At 30.2% G+C, this 24569-nt stretch overlaps 3 protein-coding genes across 4 annotated transcripts in view; 2 read left to right on the top strand and 1 right to left on the bottom strand.

The window, feature by feature from the left end:
- The window catches only part of LOC101507850 (chloroplastic group IIA intron splicing facilitator CRS1, chloroplastic), a 6515-nt gene extending 1308 nt beyond the window's left edge, over positions 1-5207 (top strand). The window contains exons 2-9 of one of the 2 annotated variants that reach the window (XR_003473661.2): positions 364-883; positions 1426-1556; positions 1832-2188; positions 2274-2430; positions 3182-3474; positions 3613-3672; positions 4136-4305; positions 4820-5207. Coding sequence is in view for 1 of the 2 variants with exons in the window: in XM_004507481.4 (XP_004507538.1) it covers positions 364-883; positions 1426-1556; positions 1832-2188; positions 2274-2430; positions 3182-3474; positions 3613-3672; positions 4136-4186 (1569 nt within the window). In the remaining variant the exon portion in view is untranslated. Of the gene's footprint in view, positions 1-363; positions 884-1425; positions 1557-1831; positions 2189-2273; positions 2431-3181; positions 3475-3612; positions 3673-4135; positions 4567-4819 lie in introns of those variants that run through there. The other variant, XM_004507481.4, reaches the window with a different exon arrangement.
- A 4567-nt stretch (positions 5208-9774) lies between these two features.
- LOC101507537 (glutamyl-tRNA reductase-binding protein, chloroplastic) lies at positions 9775-12711 on the bottom strand. Its single transcript, XM_004507480.4, has 5 exons — positions 12180-12711; positions 11632-11712; positions 10762-10866; positions 10491-10640; positions 9775-10165 (listed from the first exon to the last, which is right to left on the bottom strand). Exons 1-5 carry the CDS (start codon positions 12555-12557, stop codon positions 9935-9937), a joined length of 945 nt encoding a protein of 314 aa, XP_004507537.1. The 5' UTR covers positions 12558-12711; the 3' UTR covers positions 9775-9934.
- A 1009-nt stretch (positions 12712-13720) lies between these two features.
- LOC101507220 (uncharacterized) lies at positions 13721-19254 on the top strand. Its single transcript, XM_004507479.4, has 8 exons — positions 13721-13914; positions 14011-14221; positions 15557-15619; positions 15732-15874; positions 16397-16434; positions 16525-16570; positions 17144-17308; positions 18642-19254. Exons 1-8 carry the CDS (start codon positions 13797-13799, stop codon positions 18806-18808), a joined length of 951 nt encoding a protein of 316 aa, XP_004507536.1. The 5' UTR covers positions 13721-13796; the 3' UTR covers positions 18809-19254.
- Positions 19255-24569: the final 5315 nt, after the last annotated feature.

The raw sequence follows: 24569 nt of genomic DNA, 5'->3' as shown, positions 1-24569 counted from the left end.
AAAGAGTGTTACAATTTACAAAATTATCATTATTAATCATCTGTTGTTAACCATTGTCGTAAAAGCATAGTGGAGTATAATGAATTTATGAGTGATATATATAGTATTAATTTGAGGGTAGAATTGATATCAAATAGTGAATGTTATATTGAAAACATAAAAGCAACACTTGTTTAGAGACATTTTTCTTTTACTAAGCTGACACTCAAATATGAGACGGAGGAAGTAATATTTTGCTGTATGAATCTTTTAATATCAGCCAAATTGCTTTGACTTGTAGATAGTTATTCTGTTTTGTGTTACATGTGTTATTCTTACATGTTAAGTGATGGCTATATTAGTGTTCATTTCCTGTGTGAATAGACAAAGACTGGAGGCTTGGTTATCTGGTGTAAGAAGGATACTCTTGTCGTTTACCGAGGATGCAACTATCAGTTGACCTCAAAAAGTTCTCCAAAGATTCATACCGGTTATATTCGAAGTCAAAAAACAAATTCTTATGAAACGAATGAGGTGAAATCAGCCACCAAGGGTGATCTTTCCCGGGTTGAATCCACCCAGAGTTCAAGTGAGATACTGAGCTCGAATGCTGAGCATAAGGATTCTCTATCAACTGACAACTACAACATGAATTACCAACCGAGAAGCGGATCATTGTATGAGAAGGAATGCGATAGATTATTGGATGGCTTAGGACCTCGCTTCGTTGATTGGTGGATGGATAAGCCGCTTCCGGTAGATGCTGACTTACTTCCAGAAGTGGTTCCTGGATTTGAGCCGCCATTTAGGCTTTGTCCACCTCATGCTAGATCAAAACTAACCGATGATGAACTAACATACTTCAGGAAGATTTCTCACCCTTTACCAACTCATTTTGTTCTTGGTACCCTCCTTCTTGATGCAGTCTTTCAATTTCATCAGGCTGATAATACATCATAGATATTTATTTTCTTGTTTTAAGCTTGATGCTGAAAAACGCGTAAAGTTTTCATGACTAAGCCGTGTTCTTCATGTAATATTGATCTACTACTTTTGCATGTCCTAGCATTATTTGTATCAAGAACAAGAAGTAATTGCTTTAAGAGTGACTACTCATTACTCAATCGGTAACTTTAATATGGAAATCGTAGTTAGTTGGTTGTAAGTTGATAATAGCTATGAAGCATGAATCCTGACATAGACACTGGACACAACATTGACACTAGTAATAATTTGAGTAGATGAATAAATTGAATGTAATCAATGTGTCGGTGTTGGACACTGACACATGTCAGACACTAGGATACACCTTATATCAGAAGTGTTGGTGCAATAGAGGATAATAGCTTATGAGTTTGGAAAAGAAAATGCTTAGCGGAACTGCTTTCATGCTTATCCTTGTATGCAAAAGGCTAATTAATTCATTTTTGTCTCTTTATCATGAAGGAAGAAACAGAGGACTTCAAGGCTTAGCGGCTGCTATCTTAAAGTTATGGCAGAAGAGTCATACAGCGAAAATTGCTATCAAGTACGGAGTTCCAAATACCGACAATGAAGTAATGGCCAATGAACTCAAGGCAAGTTTATAATTTGTTTTTTGTTGATAGATAGTTTCATAGAAAATTTACTGTTAATGTGAGTGAGGTGCAAGATATAGCAAAGTTTCTTGAAAATTGCGGTTAATAGCGTTGAAAATGGTTGTTAATTGTGTTCAGTGATGGTTAATAATGGGTTGTGCCACTTTGTTATATTCATTAATCATCAACTGAACATAATTAACCATATATTTGAACTGTGTTAATAAGCCAAATTAATGTAAAAAATGTGAATAACTTCAATGTCTGCACTACAGCGTCTCACCGGAGGAGTTCTATTGTTACGCAACAAGTTTTATATACTACTCTATAGGGGAAAAGATTTCCTTCCAAGAAGAGTTGCAGCTTTGGTAGAAAGGAGAGAGCTGGAGCTTAAAAGTTGTCAGCTTCACGAAGAAGTCGCGCGGGCGAAAGCAATTCAAGCTTTTTCTTCGTTTGATGAATTGCAACTACCACAAGAAGCTAGTACAAGTGGAACTTTAACCGAATTTATGAAAATCCAAATGAAGTTTGAGGATATAAAAGAAGTCAATGTAGATTCAAACATTGCACTGGAAGCAGAAATATATAGATTGGAGAAGGAATTGAAAGAGCAACAGCATAAAGCTTTCATTGTGAGATTTGGTTTATATTGCTTTTTACCCTTTGCATTTGTTATATTCTGACAATCTCATAAATTTAATTATATGGATAATGCAGCTTAATAAGAAAATAGAAAGATCTGCAATGGAATTATCGAAACTAAATGCTGTATGGACACCTGCTGGGGAGGATATAGATTTGGAAATAATGACGGATGAGGAGAGAGAATGTTTCAGAAAGATGGGATTGAAGATGAGAAGTTGCCTAGTGCTTGGTAAAGCTATTTCGCTTTTTACATTTATCTGGGTGACTTGTTTTTTGTTGACTATAATCCAATGCCATGGTTATATAATTTCATTTAGTTGAATAGTCTATATATTGAGAAAATTTTGTGATGTTGTTTCTTTGATAATTACGAACTATCGCGTAGTTGCAATGTCAAGGGTATAAATCCTGGTGGATTTTTGGTCCCTAAAATTATGAAGTTGTATCGACCTAGTCTCCCACATTATCTATATTCTAAAATGATTTTTGGAATTGCAAAATGATAATTTTAGAATATTGATATTGTAGAGGACTAGGTTGGTATGGTCCTACAATTTTAGTGACGAAATTGAGTACTTGGTGTGCCACTTTGGAAAAAGTTGTAAAATTGAATCAAAAGGAAATATTCATTATTTGTACTTAACCATAAGGGAGAGAGTATAACTTTCTCAAAACCATGATGACATCTTAATTGATATTTTATAGAAAAGCATAATCTCAGCAATACATATATTTCCAAAATGATGCTATTATAGTTAAGTACTCACTTAAGTGTATGTTTGGAATTTGACCAAACCACGGTATGATGCGGTTTCTTCGAAGCTCTAATTTCTAGCTTCACAATCACAGCCAAAATTCTATTGGGACACGGGATTGAGAAACTCAACTTAGATACAAATATATTATAAGTCTCTTTTTGGTGGTAAAGCTTCATTGACTATTTCATACTCTTGAGAAGCTATGTTCAACAATGAGCGCAGGACGGCGAGGAATATTTGATGGTGTATTGGAAGGACTACATCAGTATTGGAAACACAGAGAAATAGCGAAGGTCATTACGATGCAAAGACTATTAAGTCAGGTCATCTACACTTCACAATTTTTGGAGAGAGAGAGTGGCGGAATTTTAGTTTCGGTTGATAAACTAAAAGAAGGCCATGCGATTATTATTTACCGTGGAAAAAACTATAGTCGGCCTTCACAAAAGATAGCGAAAAATCTTCTAACCAAACGAAAAGCATTGCGCAGGTCTCTTGAAATGCAGAGAATTGGAGTAAGTGATTGATTTCTTCTGCATTAATTATTCTTCTAGTTTTCTTTAAAAAAATCACATCCTATTCTTTTATATGTATTTTTTTATTAATTAAATTTCATTTTATAGTCAAGACTGATTTTCCTGCTGTTGTTTCAGTCATTGAAGTTTTTTGCTTATCAGAGAGAGAAGACAATCTCTAATTTAAAGCTGAAACTGGTAAGTTCCATTAATCTGAGCTTGAAATTTGCATTCATGTTTGAACTATAACAAATAACAAAGTTGTCAATGGACTTGATTGTATTGACTTATTTGAGTTTATCTACTAGTATAAGCACTTGTAAGACTATTTAGATTGAGAGAGCTTAAAGAAACAACTTATGACAAGTTCATCAGCTATTTTCAGCTTATTATTTCCATAAGTTATCCAAGATAGCTTATAAAAACAACTTATAGTTTATATAAAAATAATTTGATTTTATTTTATCGTTTGTTATAGAAATAGTTTATACATAAAAACTTATATGATAAGCATTTATGATATAATTATAAGGGCTTAATTAAGTTTTTTATCCGAACAAGGCTAATTTTACCTTGTCGTTTTAATTTGACCACAAAACTTAGGCTTGATGATAACTTTAGTTGTTCTACTATATAACTGGGATTCTTTTTGCAATTTTAGGAAACCTTGCAGCATAGAAAGGAAATCGAGGCGAGGAAATTTAAAAATTAATGCATGTATGTCTAAGACTTCAATCGAGCTGCAAGTATTCTTAAATTGTCTACTCATCGACGGTAGACGAGATAAGGCATACGAAAAATTCAACAAGCTTCAGCAAGCAACATATTTTGGTAGTAAGCTTTCAATATAGGAGGATTGTAAATATTTCTTGTTTAGCCTCAAATGTGTTAACACAAATGTTCTTCCTATATTAGAAAATTAATCTAATGTTAATCATTTACCATCATTATTTTCATGAGCTTATTTTTTAAAGGAGGTGAGGTAAATGTATTGTGTAGCTGTAGATATGCTTGTAGATCATATAGGGTGCATCGCAATGACCAATTTTGATTTTATTCTAACTATTCTCTAATCATAATATCATTTATGTAGCCTTGACTTGTGCCATGATGATCAAATAGAACTTTTATGTTCATCATGAATTATGTTTGTGTTTCTCCAAAAAAAAAACCGAAAATTTTGATTCTATTATTTTTGCAGTTGAGTTTAGCAAAGATACACTAAAATCTTTGGATGGAAATATTGGTTCTGGACTAATATTCTGCATAGGATATTTGTGTGCATGTGTTTTTTGTGCAACCATGTTTAATTAATGTTTGTTTATACTCTTTACTTCTTTTCTAGAGAAACTAAGTGGCACTTTTTTGCTGCTGTTTGGAACACTTGAAAAACTGTTCTGCATGGAAGAAAGGAATCTCACACATACATATATCCTGCAAGTTTGAGAAAGGTAGATATTGTCAAATAGAGTAACAAATTTGTTACTTTATTTTTTAGGGTGAAGCAATGAAAAGGGAATTTACTTTCGAGTTGTTAAAGACGAGTTCAAACTTGTGACTCGTCTTTAAACAATATTAACTTGATCTGTCGAAGAGAATTGTTAGCGACAAATGTAACATCCTCTAAATTTATTATTTAAAAATAACTAGAACTTATCAATATTAAATTACGTGTGATATGTGTTGTTAACTCATGTTATAATTCCTATCATGCTATGCAAGGTGATTTATGATATGTGTTGTATCTAAATAAATTATGAATACATTAGAGACTAAGTTTCAATCTTGATTGTGGTAATTTAGATAATAATTTGCTTATTCGTCATTACAAATTTCGAAGACGAAATTCTTTTAAATTGAGTAAAATTGTAACATCTCAAATTTCATAATCGACTATTTTATTAATTAAATAGGATTTTAAAGAAATTAATTTGGTGGTAAAATTATTTTAGAATATATGTTGATTAATTTTATGATTACTTCTCCTTATATGTGTGAGTTTCTTATAGTTTGATAATTGTATATATATTTGATTCAATGAGTAATATAAATTATAAATATTATATTTAGTTATTTAATTTATTTTCATAAATATAATGGTATTTTAGCTATTTGAAGATAAGATTTTGAGTGAGTTTACATGTAGATTTGCATTAGATATTTGTGGTGATATTTTCGTGTGCGTTAAACTATATAATAAATGTGTGCATAGTTATATTTCAATTATTTAAGACTTTTCTATTTTAATTGTTTGTTTTATAAATAATTGTCTGAAGATAGTAATAATATCGTGATTAATTTTCTTTATTTCTATATATTTTCTACGATATGATGGTTTTATACGTATTTAGTGGGATTTAGTAATAAATATAGATTATTTATGTTATATTTTATAATTTTATTTTTTTGACTATTCTATAAATATGGTAGTATTTTTATATAATTATTTTGTAAAATAGTATAGTAATAATTGTGGTTAATATTGTGAATATGAAAGTTTTTGTTATTAATATATTTTAAAATAGTAATTACTTAAATTACTTTTTATAAATATTAGTTTTGAAATATTGGTAATACGTAAGTAATGAAATTGTGTTAAAAAAATTAGCTTTGGTAATTGTTGATTTTATTTAAAGTTAATAATAATAATAATAATAATAATAATAATAATAATAATAATAATAATAATAATAATAATAATATTTTTTCCCTTCTATTCCTCATCTAGGCCCAACACTGAGAAAAGAATATTAAAACCCTAGCTACCACTACTACAAACCCTATTTCACAAACTCTTTAAAAATATAACTCGTAAATATAAAAATACCAAAATCCTAGCTACCATCACCTCCTCTTTTTCGGTATCAAAAGCTTAGAACTTATTTTCCTTGTGAAAGCGGCCAAGGTAAGGGTTTACTTATGTTTTAAAGGAACAAATCTAGACTAACAACTAAAATAATAAAATCTCAATTTTGTTGAGATTGAATTGTAATATTTGACTTCTATGTAGTAAAACATGAAATTTTATGTTATATGTGATAAAATTTTAACTCTTATTATGTATATTAGTTGGAGTGTTAATTTTCTTGTTATATATGTTAAAGTGTTAATTTTTATGACCTATATTATATCAAATTTTTATCTTTGTGTATGTGGTGAAAGTCAGAATTTTTATCATTATTTGTCAGAATTTTTATCATTATTTGTCTATGAATATGTGATACTCATGATATAGATGTGTGTATGTGTTGTTAATGATGTGTGAATAAGGTGATGATTTTAAAAAAGTGATTTTGAATGCACATGACATAATTCTCAGTGGGTTGTGTGAGAATATATTTATTTGATACTATATCTTCATGACATAGTATCAAATAAATATATTCTCACACAACCCACTAAGAATTATGTCATCTGCATTCAAAATCACTTTTTTAAAATCATCACCTTATTCACACATCATTAAGAACACATACACACATGCATATCATGAGTATCACATATTCATAGACAAATAATGATAAAAATTCAGACTTTCACCACATACACGTAAAGATAAAAATTTGATATAATATAGGTTATAAAAATTAACACTTTAACGTTTATAATTTTACCACATAGAAGTCAAATGTTACAATTCAATCTCAACAAAATTGGGATTTTATTATTTAGTCTGTTAGTCTACATTTATTCCTTTAAAACATAAGTAATCACGATTATTTATTTCATGCCATTCGACCAACGACCTAACTATAATTTGTGTGGGAAAAACCCTTACCTTGGCCGATTTCCTTCCTAGTACAAAGGTCTAAGCCCCACAAAGTCGTTCACAAGGAAAATAAGTTCTAAGCTTTTGATGCCGAAAAAGAGGAGGTGATGGTGATGGTAACTAGGATTTTGGTACGGAGATATATTTATGATCGAAGAGTAATTATTATATACATTATCTCTAAACAATATCTAAAAAGAATACTAATAAATTTTCGTTATAAGGTTATACTGAGTCTGAATACATGTGATATTTGTCACATTTAAAGAAATAATTTATCCTACATTTCCAGTGGCATTGAAAATTGTCATCCATTCTTTCAACAATGAATTGTAATTTGAAAAAATGTTGATATGTGTTTTTAAGATATTTATTAGTATACTAAAGAAAAAAAATTATATTAAAAATGATGTATTTTTTTAAATTGTGCATTCCATTCTTTTAAAATATAATTAATATTTATAAAATTATTAACATGCACCCTAGTATAGAATCAGATGTTGAACACATGTTAGTACTTCCTTGAATTTTTTTAAGAGATGTGTAGCAATTTATTAAGTACCATTCATTAGCATTACTCGTATGAACATTACATAGTACACACTACATCATTTAAATACCTTTGAGCCTTTTATATCTTCTCATTCACATTGTGACAACTCTTTTCTTTTCTTCTCATTTTGAACAGAAACGTGTCTCATTGCTCACTATGGCTGATTTTAAAGATCAACAGCATAAGAAGATTGATGAGGCTGTCACCTTTTTGGTTCAGAGACAATTTCGTGCCGAGATTTTCACCGTTGACAACATCAACAAAAAGCTCGTTTTACAATGGTTTTACAACTAGGGGTGTACAAAATTTATAGTCAATTGAACTATATTAATAAATTGAATTACATTGTACACACAAAAATTAAATCAATTAAATAGTTCATGAATTTTACTACATATTTAAAATAAATCAGTTAACCAAATTAATTCAAAAATCAGTTTAATAAATTTAAATTTTTTTTAAACTCAATTAAAAAAAAATTCTTAAAAAATTTTCAAAATTTATATTTTCAAAAAAACTTATTTTAAATCATTTTTTTAGAAAAAAAATCAAAAAAATTTTGAAATTATTTTTCTGAAATTTATTTCAAAAAATAATCGAAACTTTCTATCTTAAATTTTTTTATATATATATTTTTCTCGAAAATATATTTCTTAAAAAAATCCAAAAAATTTGAATTTTTTGTCAAAATTTCAATGTTCTTTTTTCGAAAAACTTGTTCGAAATCGATTTTAACTTAAAATTTGTTTAAAATATTAAATTAATTTATATTTATAAACCAGTTTTAAACCGATTCAAAACTGCAATAAACTTAATTCGAAAATGATTTTCAAAAATTGAATCAAACCATTAATGTGGTTCAATAAAGTGCAATTTTTGCACCATGAACACCCCTATTTACATCTAACCAATTTATGAAATATATATGCATGTCCTGGCTGTCGGGGATATGTGGAAGAAACAAAGAACCAAATGTTTCAGAACCACATGAAACTTCGACATCGCACCTCAACTCAAAATCTTAAGACAATGAATATATGGATTATCTTTCTTATACATCCAACAGTTAACTTGTATATTCAACAATTAACTTATTTATAGTTGATGTGAGATTTAACTACTCACATTTGAACACAACAATGACTTGCATCTAAAAGGTTCACAAGTTGGAGCTAGGTTCTAAGAATGACAAGTTTTGAATTTCAGCGGAGACGTGTGATCTTGGTAGGTTAGTAATGAATTTTGGTTACTATTTTAACTTTTCACTATTGTATATTGTTTAATATGTTTGAAAAAAGTTCAGGATATTGCAGCCATTCCACTATGTGTTATCTTGCTATAATGTTTTTGGAGTTGCCCACTAGAATCTGATATCTGGAATAGCAGAATTGACAACTGTTTGATTAGTACACACCACCAGGCCCTTCAGATAAGACCTGTGAGATGTATAAAACAAACACATCACCCAAACACTACACAAGATTTGGCGTTATCTGGTAAGATTGTTAAGGGAACATCATGTTGTGGCATTCATCTTAATCTGCACATTTAGTTCTTAGTTTTGAATTAATTGAGTTGGTAACTTCATTTTAGGGCTTATGAGCATGTTGTACAATGAGATGATAATACATTTTGGTGAATCCTCATCCACCCTCTTAATTTTGCTTCCTCACTCCCAAATACACTAATGAAAGCTAGGATCCGGTAAAAAGCCAAAAAATTGGGGGATTATATGAACATTCACCATAGATTTTTACTGCTGGTCTAAATCCAATTACAAATAGAATTTTTCATTTCTCAGACCGTGTTTGATTGGGCGGTCGATAAATGCCACCTTGAGTTTAGAGCCCTCCCACTGATTTTTCACCGTGATTTTTGTGTTTTCCAAATACATTCAATTCAATATCGAAACACTTTTTTTAGAAAGAAACATTTTGCAAACATTTCTATAAAATTACCTTGCAAAACTTAGTCAAGCTTGGTCTTCAAAATGATCTCTACATCAAGCCTCAAATGAATCATCATGGAATACAAACACCATAAAAATTGTCACATTCTCGAAAAATTACAAACCTTCCCATTGCATATTTGCCGAAACTGGTAAGTGGTTGTGTGCAGATAAAAATATAACTCAAGCATCAAGACTTTATGTGTTTCAATTGTGTAACCTTCTCAAAATCAAGAGGATGGAAGTTTCTTTCAACCTCCCAAGCCAATTGTGACATACAATTAAATGTTGACTTGGCACCTTTTTCATCGCTGACTTCTCTAGGGAAAGGAATGCGGACCTCGAATAAACCATTATTAGGTGAAAACAAACGCAAATCGAAGCCCAGACGGTCCACCCATATCATCTTTGCTTCTGAGACCTATGATGAGAAATCATATATTGAAAGTTAACACAACAAAACTAACTTACCGGCCCCAATATTGTTTTCAAGTTAGGTTTCTATTTAGCAAACACATACAATAGGCAATAAACACACTCACAACAGGACATGAATGAAATGGAAAATAGTTACATCAAGTGTACTCAAAGACGAATCTAGAAATTTCGAGTACCGTGAGTAAGATCACATACTATAAATTAATTTATACAAAAAACATACTGGTGTATAAGCGGTAAAATAATGTACAAGCCTGTGAAGTCTCAAATTCAAATCCATCCACAAAAAAGACTTACAGGAAAAGTACCTGGAAATTCAGATCAGCATAGACATTGCAAAAGCGAGTAATGTCTTCCATATTATTGGTGTTAATTTCGGCAACTAAATTCTCAGCAAACTCTCGAAGGGGATCGGGTTGAGCATTTTTGTAGTCTAAAGAGGTGAACCACACACCATCCTGAAAAACATTGATATAGCCAACTTGCAAGGTTAATAAGCAAAGAAACCTATTAGTACTAGTACACTAGTAGTATAGGCTAGAATATCGATTTAAGAAAAATGAAGGGTTAGGTCTCAACCTCCTGCAAATCATCCAAGTGCAGCACCCTATCTACAGCAATAATATACATAAAATCTTGATCAACTTCTTCTCCAAACCTCTTCTTCCACAATGAAGCAAACCGCTGCAGAGTTGCCATGTGGTTTGATTAAACAAACATAAACAGAAGGCAGTGAGGTTTGATAAAAAAAAAACATAAACAGAATACACAAGCCATGTAGATGGCTATAAACTGCCGGATGCAATCACAATTGAGGCCACAAGGCCAGGGTTTTTGAGTTCTTCATAACCACATTTGTCAACATCAATTGCATTTTTCAAAAAAATTTCATAATGTCAAGTTTACAACATACTGTCGTACTCACAATTGCAGTTAGTAAACAAAAATTTAACCATGAAAATCTATGTAATTACCGAAATTCTAAAATGATTCCAAAATAAAAAATCCTCAATCACATTAATCTTTTTGAGTTAGTCAATTTAGTCTCTGCAATTGTCCAAGGCAAACTAGTGTGATCTTTTTTTTAATCTTAATCCTCCTATTCCTAAGGAAATGCGCTTTGGTAATCCGAAGATAATAAAATCTAGCCAATGATTGTTTAGTCAGGGTTCGATCTAAGGTACTTCAAGTCGACTTTACTCTAACCGAAGCTCATTAACCACTTGAACACAACCATTTGATTTAAACTAATGAGATCTATTTTACGGATCATTTTTAAATTTTGTTAATCTAAGAGATCAAATTGTTCGACCTCAACAATTTCAGCAACTAAATTGACAATACATTACAATCACAATTTCAAAATACCTAGGGTACATACCCATACTAAGATACCAAATGCAGTGGATCCCATTGAATTTGAAAAATAATAGACATTAGTCCACTCACCTTGATCAAGCTTGGATCCTCCGGTTTTGTAAGGGTTCCTTGAAGTGTACATTGAGGGGTACGCAATCCAGATTGTATAAACTGATAAACAAAAACACAAACACATACAATGCATTCAATAAAAAAAATCCAATTCCAATTATTGTTTTTGTTCCAACTAAACATTCTAAGCTATGAAGCACAAATAAAGACACATAGACACCAACACCAGACACCACATTGACAAGTCAACACAAGTAATAATTTGATAAAACCAATTAATTAAATATAATCAAGATGTTGGTGTAGCGTCTATGTCCACAATCCAGACTATACAAACTGATAAACACAAACACATACAATGCATTAAATAAATAAAAAAATAAAACTCAATTCCAATTATTGTTTTTGTTCCAACCAAATATTCTAAGCTATGAAGCACAAATACAAACACAAAAACTGGAAACAACATTATTGACACTGACAGCTTCACTGGTAATAATTTGAGAAAATGAATTGATTAGTAATCAAAGACCGGACACAACATGAGTTCGATCAGAGGTGTCTACCTGAACATGAAGTGAAGAGGGGGTGTTAATGTTGTTATTGGTGGTGGGAATAGCATTATGATTGAAGTAGAAAAAAGGGGTTCCATCTTCAGAATCAACAACAAATCGAACACCAATACCAAGAGGGTGACCCTGTTGAGTCAAAGTAGAAAGTGTGCCAACCCTAGCTAAATCCATAACGGTTCTTGAAACTTCAGATGGAAATGGTTTGGTAATCTTATTGTTATCGATTTTCAATTCCAATTGGGGTGATGAAATTGAGCATTTTGTTGATCGGAATGAAATTGAATTTGAAGGGCTATACAAAGGGATTTTGTTAGTAGTTGTTGTTTTTGGTGTGAAATGCGGTGCACTAAAGTTTCTTGTTTGAAGAAGCATTTTTTCGTGTTGATTGAATATAGAAGAAGATTATGAAATTGAATTGAAATTGAAGGTGGTAGTTTTGGTTGGTGTTGTTAACTTGTTCAGTGTTGAAGAGAAAGAAAAAATGGATAAGAGTTTCATACACGATAACAGTGTGTCATTTCTATGTAAGTAAACGACATTCTCGTTTCGCTAAAAGAGGTAAATAATATCGGTTTTATTCGATTTTCTATTCAATAAGTTTATTTTTTAAGGTAATATATTAAATTATGTATATAATTTTTAAATTAATTTTTTTTTATAATTATTATTATAAAATATTAAGATTTAATCAAAATAAAAGTAGATTATAAGGTTGTATTATTGTTCTGCACTTTTATTTTTGTATTTTGGGTTTATCATTTTGGGTTACTCATATAATGTATTTAATGAGAGTATTATCTACTATTATTTTCTTGGATTTTGGCTTAGTTCTTCAAGTTTTTTTTATTTGCATTTTTTATTAAATAAACTTATTAGAAAATTAAAAATTATAGAGGATAGTTTTTGGGTGCTCGCATAATTGGAACGTCAATTGTACCATGCGATGTTTTTACACTCTAATTCTTGTTTAAAAAAATAAAAAAAAAAATTGTATTCATGTTTAAAAGGTGTTTCAATTAAACTCAAATGTTAAAATTTTAGATTGTCAAATTTAATGTAAGTGTTGAATTTATCAAGATAATGAAAATCATATAATTATATATTTTTTAGGATTTAAAAAAAAATCGTGTCACCATATTCAATCTAAACCAACTTGTTCAAACATAGAGTTGGGTTGCCTCCGGTTTAAAAAATAAATTCGAGTATTTCATCCAATCTAAACTAATAGAATTTGATTAAGTTGACTAACGAGTTTAGTCAAAATTAATTCAACCTTTACGAGAAAAGTAGTAAAATGTTACACCCTTCCTAATGAATTATACCCAAAAAAAAATTAATCAAATTATACACATTAAGAACAACATATGACCATATTTAATCTAAAACTATTAAATTGGATCATTGAAAATAGAAAATATTAAATTAAGTGAGAGGTACTTTAGATATACTATCGTTAAGTAGGAGATAATTTTTTTATATTTATTTTTTATTTAATTTCAAAAATATATATTAATTTTATCTATATTTCAAAAATAAACACGAATAATTATTATCTCTCCAAAATCGTCACTCCTTCCATTCCCCACACGTTAGAAGAGTACCCTGCATCCTATGAATCCAGCGACAACCACCGCATCGACACCAAGTTGGTGGTGGTGCAGGCAGACCCGCCATGTTCATCCACACCGTCCACCTTTCATCCATCGCCCAACATATCCACATTTCAGAGGTAAGTGAATGAGTGAGTAACTTGAAAACCACCTCAGAATTAAAGTGCCACATCAATTCAATTATTAATTACACTAACTTGAAATTTTTATTATAGGTTTAGGGTTGTATTCAAAGAAGAGAGTTGTTGAATCTAGATTGGGCAACGGTACTGTGTCTTTAACCAATTGGGATGATAAACCCTTTGAAATCCTTCCAAATGGGAAAAGGTCTTATTTTGATGAACAAGATGTTGTTGCATTTATTGATCCTCCTAACAACTTAATTCCTTTAGATCCAGCTTCATATAATCCTGCTGCATATCTATGGTAATGCTCACTCATTTCTTCCATTCTTTTATTTTCATGATATTATTAGCTTCTTGTGTTGTGCACACTTTTCATGTCACACTTAAACATTGTTGGATTGGATTTTTATTTGTTTGGCATATTCTTTTTGTAGTACAAGATGATAAAAGAGTAGAAACCAAAACTGAGAATATAGGTTAGCAATTCCCTAATTATAAGCACCATTTAAAAAAAAAAATTATTCGGAATATAACAAGTCAAGTTACTTTTATAAACATTTATTATTTTTTTCAAACATATCCCTTATTAATACTATTAATTTATCTTGGAATATGAGAAGTCAAATTAATTCATTCAAATACAAAGGTTGTTTTAGAAACATCTTCGGATAAAATGGACACATTAAATTCATTGTCTATTTTCTTAATATATGTAAAAAAGCAATGGGTGCTTATAAAATGAGACAAAAGTAGTATTATATATTGTGGTGGAATGGGGTGGGGGAGCATCACCCTCACCCTGACCTAGGAAGCACATATATCAAACACATAGACACCTGTAATAATTTAAGAAAACAAAAATGATTGAGTGTACGTAACAAAAATCTGTTGGTGTTGGACCGAAACACTAATCTGAAGTATCAGTGCTACATAGGCTATAATTAATATTACACAAAGAAACACTAATATTTGTTGGGCTATACCAACCATTTTATTACCTATGAAGCACTGACAATAGACGTCAGACACTGATAATAATATAAGAAAATGAAAATGATTGAATGTAACCAAACATGTCGATGTTGGATATCGAACACGCCTTTAATATACATAGGCTATAACAGTATACAAAGAAACACTGAGTTTTCTTCAGCTATACCAACGACTTTATAACCTATGAAGCACATACACAACACTGAAACTATTCAACTTACGAAAATAGAAATGATTGAATGTAAACAAATGTGTCGGTGTCGGACGCCAACACGTGTCAAATATTGGATACACTTTCAATCTGAAGTGTTGGTGCTACATAGGTCATAAAAGTAAAAAGAAACAGTAATTTTTTTCCAGCTATACCAATGACTTTATAGAGTAGATTTGGATATGACTTTCAATTGTCATTATGTGATGTATGCTTATGTAACAAGAACATTTATTTGTGTAGTGATTATGTAATGCTAGTCTGCTAATGTAAAGAAGACATTTATCTGTATAGCACAACTTGTCTACTCTGCATACCATGAGAGTGTTTATTGTAACTAGATTCTTTGTAGATTTAGTCATGTTGCAATACAAGTTCTTCAATCTAAAGAAACTGTTCTTTTTTGCACTCACTTTTCATATGTATGTTCAGGAAAAAAATTGAAGATATTCCGGAGGAAAGGCGTCATCGACTATTGCAATTGTTAAAACCTAGGTTTTTTCCTCACTCCATTTTTAAAATGTTCATAGTAGGCTAACTGTAATTGGTATTTCACGATGATTTATTTAAAGGTGGAAATATGGACATCTTTGAGAGATTTGTGCAGACTTATATCAATGGCTTGGCAGATAGCTGGTACACGATATGAAGATCCCAAGTTAGTAAAGAAAAGTGAATCTACGTTGTTGATGATCAACTCCGACAAAGATGATGTGAAGCTTGAATATTACAATTGCCGAACAAGTGGAGGTAAGTGAAGTGATTAATTACTTTTATTGGTGTTTGTCACAGTTAAGTTGAATACAATGAATGAATGCATTTTGTTTTCTACTACTTCATTGTCTTCTAATGTCAGAGGGGTGTAATATGAAGTACAGACGCATACACCGCACACTGACACGTTGACACCAACAGTAATTTGATAAAATGAAATATTTGAATGTAATTACATATATTGGTGTCGGAGACCTGACATGCCTCTGATGTGAAGTGTCAGTGCTACATGGTAATGGATGGAGAATGAATACAAAATGACTTCCTCCTCTTCCTCACTAACCACTATACCTACGATTTTATTGTTTCCTATTTGACTTTACTGAAATAAAACCTTTAAATTGAATTAGTAAATGTTTCTTTCCGTACAACTTCAGCTTACTTTCTTTGGTAGTTTTCTCTTCCAGCGTACTTTGTCTTAACATTAATTGCCTTTAATTTTTAGCATGTCTAAATCTTTAAAAACCTGAGTTATCAATATTGAACTTTTTGAAATAGGACCAATGCCAATTTCCTGGATTAATTCCTTCAAAAAGGTAAACCTTCAATTTTCTATTGGTTTTTTTTCTTCTCCTCTTGTACTGTATATTTGAAGACTTCCGTTGATTGTTTTGCTACTTTTTAAGGTTATATTTTCTTGCAATGATGGGAAGACCTATGGACGACTCATTGGTATGTTTCTTAATTTTTGATGTAATAATACATATATTCCCTAATACAAGTTTAGTGAAGTCTATCATTTTTATGGCGCTTCATTGTGCATACTTATTCAAAATGTTGGAGAAATAGTGTTCTTATGCACAACACATGCACACACCCGTTTACAAAAACAGACATCTTACTTTCTCATATACAAGTGTTGAAATTGCTCCATGACATTTAGCATGTGCTCCCTTTTCTTTGTTAAGGGATGAAAATAAGTTTTATGTATCTATATATTTTGATTGTCCAAAAGTAACAGTAAAATAATGCATATTTGTTTCAGCCTGTCTATTGTTTGCTCTTTAACTCTTTAAATCATGGTTTCTCAGTCTTATTGCTTCAATAGTCAATTTAGAACTGTAGAAGATTTGATTAGGTTGTAAAAGCATGCTGGTTTTCCTCAATACTTCGATGCAATCTTTGATTAATTATAAGGCTCTTTGAAAAATTCATTTCTCCTGTTATTGCATTGCGGTTCTTTTTTCAAGCTTAATTTGATAGTGCATACTATTAACATATTGTGTGAATTTCACAATCACACAGGTGGATCAGTTTTGGCTGCATTTGCTGAATCTTTTGCTCCTCTGTATTTTACGATGACACAACTTAAGGAAGTGATGTCCACCGAGCAGCCTTGTGATTTCGCATATGAATTTGGGGACGGAGTGTTTGATATCAAAGAACTTCCACTAGGATTTCCTAGATCAGGTAAGGGCTATTTGATTTCTTTTATGCAAGGATATTTTTATTACTTACTGCTGTAAGTTTATATTCAACATTGTTTTAAGTATTTATATGCATTAGGGGTGATTACTAATTACACTCATCTTTATTGAAGATCTGGGCACGCTTGTTGCCATGGTATCTTCTTATTTTAGTGTATCAACTTGGTTTTGAAGTCTTCATCGTGTTTTTTGGGAGCCGGTGATGCGTATATTTTTAAAATTTTATATTGATTTTTAGATGTTAAAATTTAACCTTAAAAGTTCAAGTTCTCTGTGATAGATACCTGTGTAGTGTATTCTTGTGGTGTTGTTCTCATGGTGGCTCTTTTCTAGTTATACTGTATCTCCTCCTGTTCATAGGTTAATTCTGCAATGCACAAAAAATTGAGTTGGGTGGTAAAAATCCTATAAAGCTTCTTTTTTCCCATAACTTTTCTAAAATGCGACACGTATGTTGTAAGTATACTTCCGAACAGAAAAACAATTGTGTTTTTGTTCGGAAGTATACTTCTGGTGGGGAAAAAAACTATGGTTGTTCCAGAAATATATTTTTGAAATGCATGTACAGGGTGGGAATAGAAGCTCTCAAGCCCAAAACTAGTCACTAGGCCCAAAAGGGAAGCCGATTCACCAATTGTCACAGGGGCCTAGGATCTTGAAAGTCTACAAACTAGGAAAAAAAGAAGGAAAGATGTGAGAAAAGAGGAACATTGAGCTGGCTGTGAGAAGAATCTATTATGTATAACTTATTTAACAGCTTATAGCATAAGCACTTATGTATAAGCTTTTTTTTCTTACAAACTCTCATGTTTAAGTTATTTTTACAACACATGGTAAAATAAAGTCAAATGTTTTCATAAGCTATCCGGGATAACTTATAAATATTAGCTGAAAACAACTTAAAGACATACCATAAGTTCTCCCAAACAGTTTCACTAGTGTTTGTATTGGTAGATAAGTTCAAATAAGTCAATCTAAATTCCAAACAGGCCTTTAGTCCATGAGAGTAAGGTATCTTTTTGAGAAAATAGTTGCGTTTTATAGATGAAGAGCTTTAGTTCTATGTAGGGATATTGATTCCATTGTAACTTCTACCTTTCTTATTTCATAAATACTCTTTCCGATCTTAAATATAAGCAAAAAGGTAATATGTATTTGGTCCAAATGCATGCATCTTTTTGCTTATATTTACTACTGCAGGGAGTAATGCACATACTTTCTTCCATTGCTATGCTTTCTACAGGTTTCATTTTTGGATTGTTGGTTGTTATTTGTATCATATATACCAATTATATCCAATATTTTATTTTTTGCAGTTAAACATCCTTATCCTTTCAACGATCAAGTTGTTATATATGTTCGCTATCTAGGACCGGGTGTTTCAGTAGGGCAAGCATGGCAAGAGGGAAATAAGTTAGAGCAAATACCACGAAAGTTATGTGGCGAGATTTTAATGGTGAAGGATTACACATCATTACAATAAGGCCAATGAAGAAAGTTACTTGTCCTCCCTCAAAGCGGAATAGTGGTTAGAGCAAAGTGTTCTCAAATAGCTGCTATTGCAATACTATAGCTTTGCATTGTAGCAAAATTTGAACACTGATTTAAATATTTTTCACATGCCAACCAATTCGTCTCTTAAGTGATGATGTGTGAATCAGCTAAGTTTCTGTTTCTAAGTCATATGTTAGGGAATTATGACTTTGTCTCCATGTTTTCTGTTTCTGTACAGGCCAACTAAGTATAGAACTAGTTGAGAGAATAGCACATTGAATGTGATGTACTGATGTTACACTAGAACTATATTTAAAGAGCATAGCAATGTTTAGTATCGGCTTTCAAAGTCAAATTTGTACTTTATAGTTACTAAACATTTAGATTGAATTCTAAAATATTGAAACACTGCAGAGTACATTTATCTTTTTGTGACATCCTAGAATAGTACTGTTATTTATTTATTTATGCCCTACAGTTCATTAAAGTCTGTAATTGAAATTTACTGGTATATGAATTATGGAGTTGGATAGTTGACCTGGTTTTGTGGTTTGAACTAATGGTTGAAGGGAGTGGAAGAGTAAAAAGGCCACCAGATCAAGGTTTAAATCTCGGTAAAGAAGAAAAATGCTAACATAACAACTGTTACCTTTGTCTAGAGTTGGCAAGATGGATTAGGTCTACTTGGTCGGCCTGCAAAAACTCGTGAAAAGGTAGGGATTGAACAAGAATTTTTAGGTCCATTTATCGACCTGGATTTTTTAACCCGTCCCACTGAAGTCCAAAGTCCGGCTAGTACGGCCGGACTCTGGGTGGTCCGGGGTCTGTCGATTTTAAAAAAATACTACTTTATGATAGAATACACTGCCAGAGAAAAAAAATTATATAGGTCCATTTTCTTTTTATCCTATCCGAGTCCAATCCCCACCCATGGCCCAATGGTATCATCCTGTCAATCTAGATATGTTTAATTAAAAAGGTCAACATCCAAGGATTAATTTTTTCTGCACAATTATGTTCTTATAATACCAGTTTATTAGACAATAGTAATCTCATTGCTATTCACTGATGCATGTCTTTTCTACATACCCATTAATATACTATGTTTTTCAGTGATGGTGTTGATTCAATGTAAAATCTATATTATTATTATATAAAATAAAATTCATACTATATTTTAAGTGGTGGCGTTGGTTCAGTTTAAATATATATATTAGGAAGCAGACCGCAGTGATTGTTCATCAAGTCTCGTGATTGTTTGTTTTTTTTACTTTTTATTGTATTTTTAATTTTGGATAGTATAAAATTAAATTAAATACACTATTGAATTGTAGCTTTCAATTGTGTATTTGAAGGAAAGTGAGTAAATATGGGGTGAATGAACAATCTTCTATTTTAAATAAGTTTGAGTTTTTTAGTCTAGCCCGAAAATTCAGATAGCCCGATTTGCTATCTTTACCTTTGTCTCCAAATGTAAGATGATAAATGCTCATTCGCTCTCTAATACACTACCGGAAATTATGATTCAATAAAAATGAACAAACATTAGGGGTTGGATGAACATCCGTCATATAAAATTACATTGATCAAATTACGAAAATTAAGAAAGTTGAAATTTTAAATAAAAAATTGATATTATTTTTTAAGTTTACCTTTCTTTTCTTTTTTTTTTTTTCTAAATAAAACTTGTTAATGTTTTAACTATAGTATTTATAGGTTTTTCTTTTTGACAAAATTATAATATTTAGAGGGATAACTGAGGTGATAGGTAACAAATTGTATTAAAAAAGAAAACCTAATGGGGCAACAAAACATGCAAACGTGATAGGTAACTGTTTTACAAACATGATTCACATGAGTTTGTTGTCTGCAAAAAAGACATATAGTGTATATGGTGAGATGTCTATTTTCCAAGTTGTCTTTTTTTGTTGTTGAGTTGTTTTTTTTTTTAGTGAGATTTGTCGGTGGGATCATTGTAATTCAGGCATAATAGTATACATGAAAGGAGAAGGACAATGCATTTGGCAATAAGGGCCTAGTTTGATCACAACCTTTAAACAAGGGTCCAAAAGAAATATAGATTAAGTATTTTCGGTGTATCTTAATAATCCAATCAAGAGCGGACGATTCAAATTTTAAATTTAAAAAAGTTAAATATAAAATTTGAATTCGTAGATTATACTACTGCAATGTATTCGACTAAACTAAATTCAAATTTGTTCAAAAGATTGCATGGTTATGATAGCTTTTGCTAATGTCCGAGGATGGTTTGGTATTAATCACTATTTTACTGAACCCTCTCAATCACAATTAGACAAGTTTCTTAAAACATAAACTCCATTACTAAGTTTAAGCCTTCTCCAATCTCCATCATTATTTGGTATTATTAATATACATCAATAGAATTATTTTAGGTCAACATTAAGCAGTGCATATAAGACGAAAAAAAACTTTAATTAAGAAATGTATAAAACAAAATCTTGTAATTTTTAAGTTGTGGTTTTGTGACGACAAAATATTAAGGTGTGGTTAAAAGCTATACAATACTTTTTTATTGGTTTGGAATAGTTCATCAATTAAAATATGTTTATGATTCTTTATTTATAAATTGTTTGTAAAAAAATTTTGAGTTAATAATTTAATTTAATTGTCTTTAAGCTTTAATTTAACTGGCAAATACCGATATTGTTAGGTTGAACGTTTTGTCTCGGATTTGAATTCATGATTTCACAGTTTTGTGAATTAATTATGGTGAAATTTATCATCTTATATGAAATTAAAAAGACAATTTAATTTAATTAGTGTTTAAATTAAAAGATAAATCTAAATAATTTGTGAGGGAGGACGGGTATTCGATCCATTCATAACACAATCTTAGGGATAGGTAGAGAGCTTTAAGTTGCATTCTAAACACTAGAACAAAGATAGTAACATAGAAATTTTTTAGGATACTCTATGTAGTTACTAAGGTAACATTTGATCAAAAACATTTGGAAACTAGATCAAATATAATATAATTTAATATTTTGTGTTTTATAAATATCAAACACGCCTATAAAGAAGTGCCTTGTCAAATAATATTTGAGTTAGTAAATAAAATGTAATTTAATCTCAGTTTCTTACAAACGTCAAACACGCACATAAAGAGGTGCATTATGTAAGAATATTTGAGTTAGTAAATATAATGTATGCATAATTGCTCTCGTGGCTCCTTAACTTAATTTTAGGTAATACTTTAGTCTTTTATCTTTTTTTTTTCCTTCTCAATTTAGTCTTTTATTTAATTTTAAGTAACAGTTTGGTCCTTTATATCTTAAAATGTCAACAAAATTATCATTTCTTTACAAAAACTTAGAAAAATCTTTAAACAAAATCTATAAAATTCAATACCAATTTCAATAAAATTCATGTATTCATAAAATGCATAACTCAAATATTCAAATAAATTCATAAAGAATATCTTTTTTACATCAAACTTTAATATTTAGCGTTCTTTTTGTTTTATTATTCGCAATTTATTTGACTTGTAATATGTAAAAATAAAAATAAAAATAAAAAACAATCACCATTTATAATCTATCCCTCCAACCATTTAATCTTGGCTCAGTCGCTTTCACAAAAATAGCATGACATGCATTCAATAGAGGCAATTTTAAAAATTTGACAAGTTTCCTTTTTACTAACAAATTTGCAAATCTTCATTGCCATTGATTTTGTGAAGGATTTTTAATTTGAAAGAAAAGTTGGTGTAGTTAGAACATTTTTTTTATCTTTTCTTGCAAATTTTAAACAAGAAAAGGAGAAGAAAGCAAAATAAAGTGATGCTCCACTTGCTTATGTATTTTAGCCATCCAAAAGTTAGAGTAAGACGAATAATATGAAAACACATTAAAAATGTACCTTTTATATGTCCCTCTATAAAATTAAACAAAAGTATACACTACTAATTGTTAGTAGGTAAAGTGGACAAATCATGTAAACGCATAGAACAATATAAAATTAAAATTTATTAAAACTAAACGTGTGAAATTTATACCATAATCTCTTAGTAAAGTACTAAAAAGAGTATATTTGATATGATGGATTTAGGACTCAACAAGTATTTCAAAAGCAGAAAAGAAAATGCACTGTTGAGGCATTAGGGTCCACAAACCTTGAAAAGTATATGTTCACTTGTCCTACCATTATTGAAATAGTGATTGCTATGAATAGCATGTACCCTAAAATATATATTCCGGACACAGTAGATTGTCTCCTAAAAATAAAACTTTATGAAGATCTATATTTTCATAATTCAAATAGTGAAAATTTATATTTTCATAATTGAAATAGTAATTTGATTAAAATAGTGATTTGATCGATATTCGTTTGATAAAAACACATGAAAATATATTAATCTCTTAATATTAAATTCGTCGAATTAATATCAATCAAATCATAAATTTAACTGTAAAAACAGAAAAGATTTTAAACTTCTACTTTTAGTAATTTTTAAACACCAAACCGCAGTAAACTATATATTGTATGTTATGTTGATTTAACTAGGCAAAATTTGATTGTCTAACACATGAATTAAAAGAAATTGGGTCCACTTAGTACTTTTTTTCCTCTCAAAGTCCACTGCCTGCCGACATTTTTTTTACCATTAATCTAACTAGAAAGTTCTCAATGTGTTATGTTACATAATAAATAAAACAAATCTAGATTACCTTTGATCACAATTAACCAAAAACTATAAACATATTGTAATACATTAAATGTGTTTCTAGTTTCTACAAAGGTAGTATGTTATAGATAAAAATAAAAGTAATTTTCATATAAATAATTTTGAAATTATTTTTTAGATTTTATTTTTTAAAAATAAAATTTATTGTGTTTGTTTAAAATTATAAAAATAGATTTTTCTTTTCTTTCTCTTCTATTAAAAATGATTTTCTTCAAAATCTAATTATAATAGTTTTTTTATTTTCAGTATAAATTTTTTTTAACAAAATAATTTTATTTTTTAAAATCTTACACAAACGTAACTAAAACATCAAAAAAAAATTTATTTAATATGATTTTCTCCTGAAATAATCTTAATCAAATTCACTCAAAATATCACTTATTTAAGTTTAATAATCTACACTAACATTAAAAATTCGTCTATCACTGATTCCACGTTTCTAATATTGGTCTTTAGTAACTTTTTTTTGTGTGTGTGTGCTGATTAGACTAATGAAGGTTTGATTTTTTAAATGATGGTTTCTTTTAAATGATTATAAAGAGAATGGATTCCCTTCAGTGGCATGTAAATGAAATTTGTATCTATTCACATAAACTTTCATTATAAGTGCACAAAATTGGTTGAGAGTTTCTATTAAAAAGAATAAAGATTTTGGTTGGGGAGTTATAGCATATCAACATCATGTTATGTTGTTGATAAAGTATTTCAAAAGTGAGTCACAAGTTGCTTGGTGCTAACTTTTAGAGAGTTTATAACTTCATGTGATTTGGACTAGTAAGCAAATTTGTACGAGTATTGGACTAGCATGCACAATTAAATTAGATCGATTTGTTCGATCTTGATTAGATGATTCATATTTCAACATATTTTAAACATACTGTACGGCTAAGATTGAATGAATTTTCACATGTCATTCAAAAGGACTCGCGTGCACAATTAGATTAGATCGACTTGTTCACCGTTCGATCTTAATCGGATGATTCATATTTCAACTACATATTTTAAACATATTGAATGGCTAAGA

This window comes from Cicer arietinum, chromosome 6 (assembly GCF_000331145.2).
Source record: "Cicer arietinum cultivar CDC Frontier isolate Library 1 chromosome 6, Cicar.CDCFrontier_v2.0, whole genome shotgun sequence".
Taxonomy (NCBI): Eukaryota; Viridiplantae; Streptophyta; class Magnoliopsida; order Fabales; family Fabaceae; genus Cicer; species Cicer arietinum.
This window is presented reverse-complemented; position numbering and strand designations above follow the sequence as displayed.

Coding starts and splice junctions, on each gene's coding strand:
- LOC101507537 (XM_004507480.4), bottom strand. CDS start 12,557: ATGCTTCTTCAAACAAGAAACTTTAGTGCACCGCATTTCACACCAAAA. Junction 11,713..12,179: donor CCTCTTCACTTCATGTTCAG/GTAGACACCTCT, acceptor TTTGTTTATCAG/TTTATACAATCTGGATTGCG. Junction 10,166..10,490: donor ATGCTGATCTGAATTTCCAG/GTACTTTTCCTG, acceptor TTCTCATCATAG/GTCTCAGAAGCAAAGATGAT.
- LOC101507220 (XM_004507479.4), top strand. CDS start 13,797: ATGAATCCAGCGACAACCACCGCATCGACACCAAGTTGGTGGTGGTGC. Junction 14,222..15,556: donor AATCCTGCTGCATATCTATG/GTAATGCTCACT, acceptor ATGTATGTTCAG/GAAAAAAATTGAAGATATTC. Junction 17,309..18,641: donor ACTAGGATTTCCTAGATCAG/GTAAGGGCTATT, acceptor TATTTTTTGCAG/TTAAACATCCTTATCCTTTC.